This window comes from Hylobates moloch, unplaced genomic scaffold (assembly GCF_009828535.3).
Source record: "Hylobates moloch isolate HMO894 unplaced genomic scaffold, HMol_V3 SCAFFOLD_14, whole genome shotgun sequence".
NCBI classification, from domain to species: Eukaryota; Metazoa; Chordata; class Mammalia; order Primates; family Hylobatidae; genus Hylobates; species Hylobates moloch.
The window spans coordinates 40,368,837-40,381,983 of record NW_026652289.1 but is presented as its reverse complement, the minus strand read 5'-3'; the positions used below and the strand labels follow the sequence as shown (position 1 = coordinate 40,381,983).

General features: G+C 42.9%; 1 protein-coding gene across 7 annotated transcripts in view; it reads left to right on the top strand.

Moving 5' to 3' along the window:
• The window catches only part of FANCI (FA complementation group I), a 116,666-nt gene that overhangs the window by 102,693 nt on the left and 826 nt on the right, over positions 1 to 13,147 (top strand). For 5 of the 7 annotated variants that reach the window (XM_058427110.1, XM_032175347.2, XM_032175348.2 and 2 more), the window contains 10 exons: positions 1,096 to 1,147; positions 2,344 to 2,471; positions 2,570 to 2,638; positions 2,833 to 2,926; positions 3,236 to 3,423; positions 4,693 to 4,746; positions 4,830 to 4,889; positions 10,081 to 10,149; positions 11,572 to 11,667; positions 12,220 to 12,327. In XM_058427110.1, the coding sequence (XP_058283093.1) occupies positions 1,096 to 1,147; positions 2,344 to 2,471; positions 2,570 to 2,638; positions 2,833 to 2,926; positions 3,236 to 3,423; positions 4,693 to 4,746; positions 4,830 to 4,889; positions 10,081 to 10,149; positions 11,572 to 11,667; positions 12,220 to 12,327 (918 nt within the window). The remainder of the gene's footprint in view (positions 1 to 1,095; positions 1,148 to 2,343; positions 2,472 to 2,569; positions 2,639 to 2,832; positions 2,927 to 3,235; positions 3,424 to 4,692; positions 4,747 to 4,829; positions 4,890 to 10,080; positions 10,150 to 11,571; positions 11,668 to 12,219; positions 12,328 to 13,147) is intronic. The other 2 variants (XM_058427111.1, XM_058427112.1) reach the window with 2 other exon arrangements.

The window sequence follows — 13,147 nt, the reverse complement described above, 5'->3', positions numbered from 1 at the left end:
GGGGTTTCACTGTGTTAACCAGGATGATCTCGATCTCCTGATCTCGTGATCCACCTGCCTCAGCCTCCCAAAGTGCTGGGATTACAGGCGTGAGCCACCGCGCCCAGCCAAAAATTTTTAAATTTAATTTTGAATGGGTAATAAAGTCCTATGATTTGAAAACCAGAGATTGCCAAGAGATTTATGGTAAATGGTCTCCCCCACCCATGTCCTCCATCTGTTCAGTTCTTCCTCTCCCCAAATAAGTAAACACCTTTAGTTTTTTGTGTCCTTCAACTTTCTTTATTCCTTTCCAAGTAAATGTAGAGTTTTATTCCCAATCCTACCCCTCTTCACACAAAAACTTGTTCTGCATCCTGCTTATTTCATTGAACACGGTATTCTGAAGATCTTTTAATAACAGTTTGTAGAGCGCTTTCAGTTAGCCTCTTAATTTACCTTTTCCTCAACAGATCAAAACTGCAGTTTTGTTAGTCATTTACACTTAAGCATAACTGCATTTCAGTGCCTTTGTAGCTGAAAGAACTGCTGAAGCAGAAAGTTGACTGTGTGTCTGGTGATGCAGACCCTTGCTATCTGAAGACCTTAAGTCTCCTTCACTTAGCTAAGAAAATTCTGTCTGGTTTCTTGCCTCTTTTATTTCTCTTTTTTCTGCCCTTCTCTCTTTTAACCTCCTTTGTTCTTTTGGCTTCTAAATGCTAATTCTACTGTTCTTATAGCTAGGATTTCTCTTTCCCACACCTTTCTGATAACCTGATATCCTCAAGTGGAGAGTCTGGGGGCATGGGAAAGAAAAGAGGGTGCTTTAGCCCTAGACCACTATGGTAGAAGCAGAGGAAGTTCAGGTGTAAGGACCCCAAAACTTTTGGACCTCAATAAGGACACAGACATTGAGAATTAAATTATATATTATTCTCATAATTCTTAGAATTTTGGACTTATTTTTATGCCCTTCATCATATATTACCACTTGAGATCTAAGGACATGTTTTGGCAGCTGATTTGCTTAGATGTGGAAAGGTCTAGAACTCTTCTGACAACACCTAGGTCTATCTCTGGCATGTTTCTTTAATATCTGAATGATCTCTAATTTAGTTTGTGCAGATGTTATCCTGGACATCAAAGATTTGCAAGGAAAACAGCCGGGGTAAGTTTCCTGCCATGTTTTCCTAAAGGCTTTATATAAAATCACTATCCTCCAATGGCATTTGGAAAAGAAAAGGTATTCCCCATTCTTTACACATTCACCAGAGTGGCCAAAATGAAACAGACACCTAATACCAAGTCGAAGTGTTGGCAAGAATGTAGAGTAGTTGGACCTTTCATTCACTGGGGGTGGAGGTAGAAATTGGTATAACCACTCTGGAAAACTGTTCAGCGATATCTACTAAAATTAAACATATGCCTATGACTCAACAATTCCAGTCACAACAGAAAAATGTGGAAGAATTCTCTTAGCAGCACTATTTTAATAGGTAAAAACAAACCTAAGTGTTCATCAGCAGTAGAAAGGATAAAAGAATTATGATATATTCACACAGTGGAATCCTATACAGCAAATAAGCATGAACAAACTACACGTACACACAACTTGGAGAGGATCTCACAAATGTACTGTAAAACAAAAGAAGCCAGACACAAGAAAGGGTACTTACTGTAGAATTCCATTTAGATGAAGTTCAAAATTAGACAAAATTTATCTGTGACATTGGAAGTCAGGATAGCAGTTTCCTTGGTGGGGCAAGTTAGGAGGGAGTCCCTAGAATACTTGTAATGTACTTGATCTGGATGCTAGTTACACAGTAATCATGACTAATGATGGGAAATGTCTGCCTTCTTTGGGCACATGGATAAAGAGGCATCATTGCAGACTAGCTGCTTGGCTGTAGCATGTGTAACACTGGGATGTTGTGCCTGAGACATGACAAGCTACCTCCTGTTCTGGTTAGGCACTCCACCCCACACACCCTGTACACATACCTGAGGGACCTGACTGGGTTATAACTTAACTTTTTTTTTTTTTGGACAGAGTTTCGCTTTTGTTGCCCAGGCTGGAATGCAATGGCACAGTCTTGGCTCACTGCAGCCTCTGCCTCCTGGGTTCAAGCAATTCTCCTGCCTCAGCCTCCTGAGTAGCTGGGATTGCAGGCATGCGCCACCACGCCCGGCTAATTTTATATTTTTAGTAGAGACGGGGTTTCTCCATGTTGGTCAGGCTGGTCTTGAACTCCTGACCTCAGGTGATCCACCCGCCTCGGCCTCCTAAAGTGCTGGGATTACACGTGTGAGCCACTGCGCTTGGCCATAACTTACCTTTTAATTTGCTTTTCTTCCTATTCCTAGAGGATGCCTTGTTTTGCAAGAGCTTGATGAACTTGCTCTTCAGCCTGCATGTTTCGTATAAGAGTCCTGTCATTCTGCTGCGTGACTTGTCCCAGGATATCCACGGGCATCTGGGAGATATAGACCAGGTACTATAATGAGCCTTCAGTACAATACCCTGTGTGGGGATGGGGGTCAAGGGAACAACCTTACTGTCATTAGGTCTCACCTCTCTTCTTTTCCCCAGGATGTAGAGGTGGAGAAAACAAACCACTTTGCAATAGTGAATTTGAGAACAGCTGCCCCCACTGTCTGTGTAAGTGTTGTACCTGAGCCATGGGGAATAGCTTTGTCATTCTTTCCATTCTACTCCATGTGAAGTGACTTGTGTCCTATAGTGGCTTATGTCCTGAGGCCTGTAACCCACCTATAGGTGGCCAGGTGCCACAGTTATTATATTACCCCCACAGCTGTGTGTAGTGAATCACACCAGGCATTCTTTTCTTTCAGTTACTTGTTCTGAGTCAGGCCGAGAAGGTTCTAGAAGAAGTGGACTGGCTAATCACCAAGCTTAAGGGACAAGTGAGCCAAGAAACCTTATCAGGTAAGATAAGTTCAGTTGGGATTCCAGGAATTGACATGAGCAAGGTCAAAATTCATATTGGGCTGGTGCATAAAAATGGAGCCCCTGAGCTAAATTTCTTATTTGCTTTTTTAAGCTAGATTTTTTCCTATGTGATGAAAGAAATAGAAGATCATATGTCTTATCACAGCACGATTATTAATTCACTCTGCATATTGAATGTTGGTTTTTCCATACTTTCTAGTTAGTGGTAATCAATTTCTAAGTCTCCTTTACTCTTAATTAGAAAATGAAGTTGGATTTGAATGTGCCAATTTTATTTCCCTGTAGAAGAGGCCTCTTCTCAAGCAACACTACCAAATCAGCCTGTTGAGAAAGCCATCATCATGCAACTGGGAACTCTGCTTACATTTTTCCATGAGCTGGTGCAGACAGCTCTGCCATCAGGCAGCTGTGTGGACACCTTGTTAAAGGACTTGTGCAAAATGTACACCACACTTACAGCACTTGTCAGATATGTGAGTATTTGAGACAAGCAGATTCGCCCCACCATTCTACCCCAGTGAGCCAGGAGATGAGGCTGGGGCAGCAGCCCACTGCTGCAGAATGCCCCTAAACAAGAGAGCATTTGCCTCCATCTTGGCAGGTCATGGTTTCGTTTTAGTTTGGTCAGTAGGTGGCAGGCATCTCCACAGGCCGGGAAAAACAGTTTATAATTCTTATCTGCTTTTGGGCCCGACACGGTGGTTCATGCCTGTAATCCCAGCACTTTGGGAGGCTGAGATGGGCGGATCACCTGAGGTCAGGAGTTCGAGACCAGCCTGGCCAACATGGTGAAACCCCGTCTCTACTAAAAATACAAAAAGTAGCCGGGCATGATGGCGGGCGCCTGTAATCCCAGCTACTCAAGAGGCTGAGGCAGGAGAATCGCTTGAACCCAGGAGTCGGAAGTTGCAGTGAGCTGAGATCGTGCCACTGCACTCCAGCCTTGGCAATAGAGTGAGACTCCATCTCAAAAATAAAAAAAAAAAAAAATCTGCTTTTGGAGGCCCTTAATTCTTTGGCATGTATGTGGCACCTGATTGAGAATGAATGCCTCTTTTAAATACCTTCTAAGGTTTAATCTAAACTATAACTATCCTAGAATTAAATCTGGGCCCATAATGCATAGAAATTATACCATTTCTAACCAGTCTGGACACTGAAGAGATGTTTATTCCTTTTTCATTCCTTTAACATGTAGGTGTTAAATGCCTTATAGATCAAGTACTAAGGTGGGGAAGAAAATTATTTTTTATAAAAATACAAGGCATACCCTGCCCTTACTGTTTATGTTTCTAGCAACGATCCACATTAAATACTTAGAAAGGCACAGATAACCCAAGAAAGATGTGGACCACCCGCATCACAGCAGTGTGGCTGTCTCAGAATGTGCAGCTCTAGCTACATGTGGCTAAGCTGCTGTAGTGGAAATCCTAAGAGCCTCTTTATTGGCATGTTTAAAAGGAAAAACAGCAAAGTTGTTGGTTTTTTACATGCAGGGACTATCAGCCTGAGGAATTTTTAAAGAAATGAGCAAGTCAGAAACAAACCCTTCATTACCTATTGTCTGGGAAGCTTAGGAGCTTTGGAGGAGAGGAATAAGGAAGCTTGTGTCTTGGCTTCTCTGTGAATTTTTCTTTTCCCTCTTCAGTCAGAATGATGAGTCACACTCCATAAGCTCACTGCAGCAGTCACTTTTAGTTTCATAGGATGGTCTACTAAATCTAGGAATCTTTTTTTATTAGTATCTCCAGGTGTGTCAGAGCTCTGGAGGAATTCCAAAAAATATGGAAAAGCTGGTGAGTTGAGAATGCGTTTCCTAGGAATGGGGGAAGCACTTTTATTGCTGGTTACATTGGTTTCCTTCTCCCTTGTTGTGCAGGTGAAGCTGTCTGGTTCTCATCTGACCCCCCTGTGTTATTCTTTCATTTCTTATGTACAGGTAAGAGATTCAGAGGCAGTACCCAATAGGTCTTCAAGAAAGGATTCGTTACATGCCCAGGGGACTATTGATCACCTGAACTGAGCATATATAAACTTTTTTCCCTGCTTACCACAAGCTGGAGGCACCTATCAGAGACCAAGCCAAGGCTTGAGGGTTTTGCAGCAAGGAGATCTTTATTTATGTAAAGAAAACTGTTTTGCTTGATTTGGAGAAAGGAAGCATATATGTTTGCGTTTGGAGCAAGGAAGGAACAAGCATGCTCGGGCTCAAGGACTTGGTTTATTCCTGGGTGACTGAAAGTCCATGCCATGAGGCATCCTCTGGGAGTGTGAGCAGAGTAGCAGCAAGCACATGAAAAAGGGCTGTGATGAGACGGCAGTGCAGTGAGGGCACTTTCAGGGAAGTGGAAGGATGTGGGCTTTGTAAATGTCATTTGGTCCTAAATACCATCAGATTCCTGCAGTACTTGAATCTCCTTTTATTGTTTGCTTAAACCAATTTTTTAACCTCACCACTATTGACATGTTGGGCTAGATAGTTCTTTGTTGTGGGACCTGTTCTGTGCATTTTGGGATGTTAAGTGGCATCCCTGGCCTCCACCTAGCCCCCTAGTTGTAACAGCCAAAAATGTCTCCAGAAATTGCCAGTTGTCCTTAAGGGACAAAATCACCCCTGGTTGGAAAGAGGAAGAAACGAGAGATCTATTGTCTCCTAAGGCCACTTAGTCATGCAGTAAATTATCACAGGGCTGTTACTGATCTTTGAGGAATCAAAGAGAATGGGTCCACTAAGTGTCAATCTCAGCCAAGATTCTAGAACCAATTATTAAAGCAATGGATTGTGACCACTTTGATAGTGATGCTTCACTTGTTTTCTGCCTCTGCATCACTTACAGGCACAATATCATTCTATCGGTAACTTGCCTCATTATGTGTATTCAGGGTGCCTCTTCCCCTCCCTTTAAGAATCAGCAATCAGCTGGGCACAGTGGCTCACGCCTGTAATTCCAGCACTTTGGGAGGCCGAGGCGGGTGTATCACCTGAGGTCAGGACTTCGAGACCAGCCTGGCCAACATGGTGAAACCCCATCTCTATAAAAAATACAGAAAAGTAGCTGAGCATGGCGGCGGGCACCTGTAATCCCAGCTACTTGGGAGGCTGAGGCAGGAGAATTGCTTGAACCTGGAGGGCGGAGGTTGCAGTGAGCAAAGATCGCACTGTTGCACTCCAGCCTAGCAACAAGAGCAAAACTCCGTCTCAAAAAAAAAAAAAATAAAGAATCAGCTATCAAGTGGGCTGTCATCTGGGTTTAGCTGAAGGAGTTCTTAGTAATGGGCTGATAGTTGAGACTCTCTGTCACCTTGCCTTTGTATCAGTTTTGTGATCTGGGTCAGGAATGCATCATCCATTTTCTGTATCCAGCCATCTAGCCAGTAGTCAACTGTCATAAAGCTATTACTTCTGGTCCTCTCCTTTTATCTCACCCAAATGCTTGCAGGAATGCTTTCTCAAACCTCATGCTTGTAAATTTTCATGTGGGTGCCATTCGTCAAACAAATCTGTTGTCTATATATAGGATATATATCTGTCCATTCCCATATTTGGGTTTTGAGTTTCCTCATCTCCAAGTCTTAATGATACTTATAAAGACATATTTCACAAAATATGCTATGTAGACTGAGACAGTCCTCAAAAAAAAAAAGGAATTCAGGGAGAGATGCTCATACCGTATATCTCTCACCTTAGAGATTCATGGTGTCCATTTGCATATTAAAGGTGCTGAGACCAGCCATGGTGGTTAATGGAGGCTGAGGTAAGAAGATCACTTGAGGCCAGGAGTTCAAGACCAGCCTGGGCAATAGAGTGAGACCCCATCTCTAAAAAAAATTTAAAATTTAAGCCAGGTGTTTGCCTGTAGTCCCAGTTACTTGGGAGGCTGAGGCAGGAATATCACTTGAGCCTAGGACTTGCAGGCTGCAGTGAGCCATGATCATGCCACTGTACTCCAAGGCAACAGGGTGAGACCCTGTCTCAAGAAAAATAAAAACAGTGCTGAGAGTTCCAACAGTATGTTCATTAGTAGTTTTCAGACCTATTCAAGAACATTTTTTAAAAAATAACAAATGTTACTATTTGGCAGAATAATGTTCCATAGAGTACAGTTTGGGAAATACTGCTGTTAAATCCTACTTACTACCCTTGTTATGATTCAAAAGTCACATTGTCTAATCATTTTATTAGAACAGGTAATGCTTAGAGAACCTCTACCTTGTGTCTGATGTGTTAAGCTCTTTTCATGCATCATCTCATTCATCCTCGCTATAGGTTATGATTAGTAGTTATCCCCATATGCATGATGAGAAAAGATTAGAGAGGTTAATCAGAATGCCCAAGAACAGACCATGAGTAAAAGGCAGATCTGAGACTTGAACCCAGCTAGTTAAACTCGACTGCAGGAATTGGCACACTTTTTCTGTAAAGGGCCAGATAGTAAATGTGGGTCATACAGTCTCTATCACACCTACTCAACTCTACTATTAGAACATAAAAGCAGCCATAGACAACATACAAATAAACGAGCATGGCTATGTTCCAATGAAATTTTCTTGTCAAAAACAGGCAGTGGGCCAGATTTATACTATGGGCTATAGTTAGTCAATCATTGCTCTAGAGTCATACCTGATACTTGTTGACATGTAAAATGTTGGAAGGTTTTGATTTTCGTGTTTCTGACCCCATTCTCAAGTATTTTCTTCTGGGAATCACTACTACTTCCTAGACTGCTATTATTTTCCCCTCATTACACAGTAATGTTTCATTTCCTCCCTAGGCATTTTCCTCCTCCTCCATCCATAATTGACTTAAAGCCTTACTGACAAGTCAGCTGATCTGCAGGCAAACATTTTACATTTTTCTGTTTTTGTGAGATGTATTTAATGAGTGCCCCTGGGCAAGAGCTCATGCATGGTTCCATTAACTCAAACCCTTATCTAGAAATGGGGATTGCATTTTCCACATCTCTCAGTGAACTGTTAATTCTCTTGTAGCCCCCCCTTTATTTCCCCAGTTCCTTAGATCTCAATGGGAAGAAAGCAACGAAAACCATTGCTTCAACTCTTAGCATCCTGCCCAGAACTGTGTACCTTTAAAAGATGCTTCTCAAGGGTCGGAAGTGGTGGCTCAAGCCTGTAATCCCAGCACTTTGGGAGGCCGAGGTGGGAGAATCACAAGGTCTGGAGTTTGAGACCAGCCTGGCCAACATGGTGAAATCCCATGTCAACTAAAGATACAAAAAATAGCAGGGCACGGTGGCTCACACCTGTAATCTCAGCACTTTGGGAGGCTGAGGCAGGCGGATCACAAGGTCAGGAGTTCGAAACTAGCCCGGCCAACGTGGTGAAACCCCATTTCTACTAAAAAAATACAAAAATTAGCTGGGCATGGGGGCAGGCGCCTGTAATCCCAGCTACTTGGGAGGCTGAGGCAGGAGAATTGCTTGAACCCGGGAGGTGGAGGTTGCAGTGAGACGAGATCATGCCACTGCACTCCAGCCTGGGCAACAGAGCATGACTCTGTCTCAAAAAAAAAAAATTAGCCGGGCATGGTAGTGCGTGCCTGTAATCCCAGCTACTCGGGAAGCTGAGGCAGGAGAATCGCTTGAACCTGGGAGGCAGAGGTTGCAGTGAGCCGAGATCGCACCATTGTACTCCAGCCTGGGCGACAGGGCGAAACTCCACCTCAAAAAAAGATGCTTCTCTTCCAGCTCTAATTTTAGTCCTGCCCAGATCCGTTGGAATGGGCAGGGAACAGGGTTGATCTAAGGAGTTCAGCAGGACCCCATCTTGGACACAACCTCTGGGAAGATGGTTCACTTCCCACTTGGGCAGTGAGGTCGATCCGTGACTGCTTCCTTGCCCCCCACTTAATAGGGTTTCACCCTCTACCCTGCCTCCCAGCCAAAAACAGATTCCTGCATACCAGCCCCCCTGGAATGTCTACAGTTCCTTATTTTCCAGAACACGGCATGTGGAACAAGCCTCCTGTTTCTGTCATGGCTCCAGTTGCAGAGCCTCTCTGTATTTTCAGGTCTGTTTCTTTATTCTGTTGTCCTCGTGGAGCACGGTATGTTCCCTTCCTAAGAAGGTTTAGAACTCCCCTTGAGGTAAAAAGCTTCCTACATTTCTGTACCTTATATTTGGGTGGTTTTTCTCCCCAGTCTCTCCTGACTCAAGTCTTGATTTTCTTTTGCTTTTATCAGAATCTTACACTTTTGGTTCCTTTTATTAGTTCTTCATCCCTCTCCAGGAGCTCTTTATTACCCCATAATTTACAACACAGGGAAGTGTTCTGTGACCCTTTAAACCCTTCTTGAGCATGATAACCCATTGCACATAAAATATATCTGGTTTTGGCTTTGCTGAGTAACGAAAATAAAATATATCTGATGATTGCCTGTAAGTGGGAAGACTGCAGGGCCCTGCAGCAGCCTCCTCAGCTTCCTCTCCTTTATGGAATCCTTTTAGCCCATTGGCTAAAATAGAAATAGAAATGCCTATTCCTGCTACCACCATGACAGTCCCCATTTTAACCATTATTTAGTACCTCACCAGCCCCTTGGCTGACCCAGTGCAGTAATAGTCCTGCCTTCAACTTCCATGTGCCAGCTCTAACAACAGATTGTAAACCTCCCAACAATTAAAAAAGAAAAAATATCTGAGGATTACAAAGCATCACATTTTCTCCCCATTTTCTAACATCTGTTGCACAGATAGTCCTATTTACTCCAGACTTGGTCCTTATACCCTGTGTAATTACCTTCTAAGAAAATTGCCACTAGTTGGTGGGCATGGTGGCTCAGGCCTGTAATCCCAGCACTTTGGGAGGCTGTGGCGGGCAGATCACCTGAGGCCAGGAATTCGAGACCAGCTGGCCAACATGGCGAAACACCGTCTCTACTAAAAATACAAAAATTAGCTGAGTGTGGTGGCACGTGCCTGTAGGGAGGCCGAGGCACAAGAATCGCTTAACTCAGGAGGCAGAGGTTACAGTGAGTCGACATCGCACCACTGCACACCAGCCTGAGTGACAGCAAAGCTGTCTCAAAAAAAAAAAAAAAAAAATTACCACTAGCATGCTAGCTCTACAGAAAAATCATCAGGAATAAAAGAATGTGTTTCTATTTCTTTAGAATAAGAGTAAGAGCCTGAACTATACGGGAGAGAAAAAGGAGAAACCTGCTGCCGTTGCCACAGCCATGGTAAGCTGCTGACACTGACCATTAAAATATGGTTGTTGGTGAACCTTGAAAACATTAAGCGAAAGAAGCCAGTGACAAAAAGACCACGTGTTGTATGATTCTATTTTCATGAAATGCTCAGAATAATCTAAAAAGGCAAACTAGATTAGTGGTAGCATAGAGCTAGGTGGGTTGGAAGATGGGGAGACTGGGGTGACAGCTAAAAAGGGTATGGAATTTCTTTTGGGGGTGATGAAAATGTTTTAGAATTGACTGTGATGCTGGTTGCACAACTGCAAATACTGAAAAAACACACTGTGAGTGAATTGTATGGTATATGAATTGTAGCTCTATAAAGCTGTTAAAAAATGTATGTGTGTGTATTATATACATGGCTGATTCTCAACTCAGAGATTTTATGATCAGATGGAGCATCTTATTTTTCCTCTGAACCAAAAACATGTTTTATTCAGGAAGCACCAGAAAATCTTGAGTTGAAATAGAAATAGTAAAATAACTTATGATACTCAATTGGGAGAAATTATTTTTAGGTAAAGTTGGTGAATGCAAAAGGTGCTCCCTAAAAGATGTGTAAGAGTCAGCGGGGGTACAGGAGAGGAGGCACTTACTACATTGCTGGCAAAGGTGAAAATCAGTACAGCCTCTCCAGAGGCTTAGCAATGACTACTGAATCCCAGGAGATAAACATACACATTCTGATGTAACAGTTTCACTTTTAGGATATACAGGCCTGTGTACAGGATGGTCCTCACAACATTATTTATAAAAGTGAAATATTAGAAACAAAGATATCCATTAATAGAGGACTGGCTAAATAGGTTATAGTATATTTATACTGGAGAGATACGAAAAAAATAATGTTCAGCTCTCTGGAATTATCTCCAAGATAGCGTTAAAAAAAATGTGTACAGTATCCTCATGGGTTAAAAATATACACACACACACACACACACACACACACATATATATATATATACACACATATACACACACACACAAAAAATGTAGGACCTACAAATTACAATTCAAGTTAGAGGGAAAGATATATAATCCCAGCAGTAAAAATTCATATCCAGACCAGAACAAGGAAATAGAGCTAGGGCCAAAATAGGCTTAAGAATATCAAGTCAGAAAAGTAACTAAATTTCTGCAAATGATCCTGCCCTCCTCAGCCATTCTCTAGATAATAACAAATACTGGAATTATAAATGAAATGGATCAGTGCAATTACCTCTACTGGCATTTGGGTCCTTCCAGTTTGAACTGCCAAAAATTTTAGATTACTGGTATATAAGTACAACTGCATTTGATTGGGAGACAGACTAGTTTTCCCCTAAAGCCATACGGTTTTGTGACAGCTTCAGAGGAAAACTTCAAAAACTGTTGAACCTGAAATTTAAGTCTTTTGTTCTTTGCCCTTAGGCCAGAGTTCTTCGGGAAACCAAGCCAATCCCTAACCTCATCTTTGCCATTGAACAGTATGAAAAATTTCTCATCCACCTTTCTAAGAAGTCCAAGGTAAACATTCTCTTATTATGTGCTACCATTCCCATTTACCTTCTTGACAGATCTGGCAAACTAAAGCAGCACAACTACAATGGAGGAAAAGACTCTGGGCCATTTGTGTGTTTGCCATCCCCCCCCCCCCCCCCTTTTTTTTTTTGAGACAATGTCTCATTCTGTCACCCAGGCTGGAGTGCAGATTCAAGTGATCCTCCGGCCTCCACCTCCAGAGTAGCTGGGACTGCAGTCATATGCCACTATACCCCACTAGTTTACTGGGTTTGTTTTTGTAGAGATGGGGTCTCACTATGTTGCCCAGGCTGGTCTCAAACTCCTGGCCTGAAGTGATCCTCCCACCTCGGCCTCCCAAAGTGCTAGGATTACAGGCATGAGCCACCACACTCAGCCTCTTTGCTGTTCCTGATCTGATGGCCTGAACCCCAGCATACAGAAGGAAGTGGGTGTGTGCTTGCTTTAGGTAGAAATGGAAAGGTTTCTCAGAGGTGAACTAAAAATGGCTTAAGCCGTTCTGGCAGGACATGTCCCATGCTCACAATCCTGTCACAGGTGAACCTGATGCAGCACATGAAGCTCAGCACCTCACGAGACTTCAAGATCAAAGGAAACATCCTAGACATGGTTCTTCGAGAGGATGGCGAAGATGAAAATGAAGAGGTCAGTGCTGGCTTCTGTCTGGAGCCCAGCCACTCTTCCTAGCTGATTAGCAGCCTATCTATCTGGGAACAGTCACAGATTCGTGGAAGGGCAACAGACTGGGAAAGGGCTAAAAGGTGATCAGGCAAAGATGAGAGCCAAGGACTCTCAGAAGGGTTGTAAACTTTGGACCACACAAAATCCTATGAAGTTGCCCCGACTTGTTTGGTAAACAAACACTTCCAGGAAGTAGGTGGTAACAAAGCAATGTCCTGCTGCGGGTCCTCTTCCTGTTAATCTTTTAAACTACTGGATGATGACCAGCTATAGCAGTCTGGCTCAGAAAACTAGTTTACCTCTCATGTCATGCCCTCATTCAAAGGCCACTCATTAGTTTGGGTTAAGGCTTCCTCCAATTCATGCCAGTGTCTTATCCTTTTCCCTTGTGGTTTGTTCCTCTCCCTTCACCCTTACCAGTGACAGTACCACATCCCCATCCCTGCACCATCTTTGAAACAGAACCCAATGTTTCCTTACTTCTAGCACCTAAAATTTTCATCTTAGATTTGTCTAATAAGTAGCAAATCAGTAGCCCACTCCATTTCAAAACTGGAAGTTTATATACAAGTGCCCTAGATTTCAGAATTTTGAGCATGCATTCTTCAGATGATCACACTCCAGGCTCTAATGTACCTGGCCCCATCCACTCCCTTTACCCACTTGGCAGCTGCACTCGGGAGTCATGTAGCATTCTGATGTCAATGGCTTCTTGTCATTTTGTCCCATGAGTATCCTCAGTATAGCAAAAGTCCTAAGAGAAGGTGGCAGCACTGCCTTACTC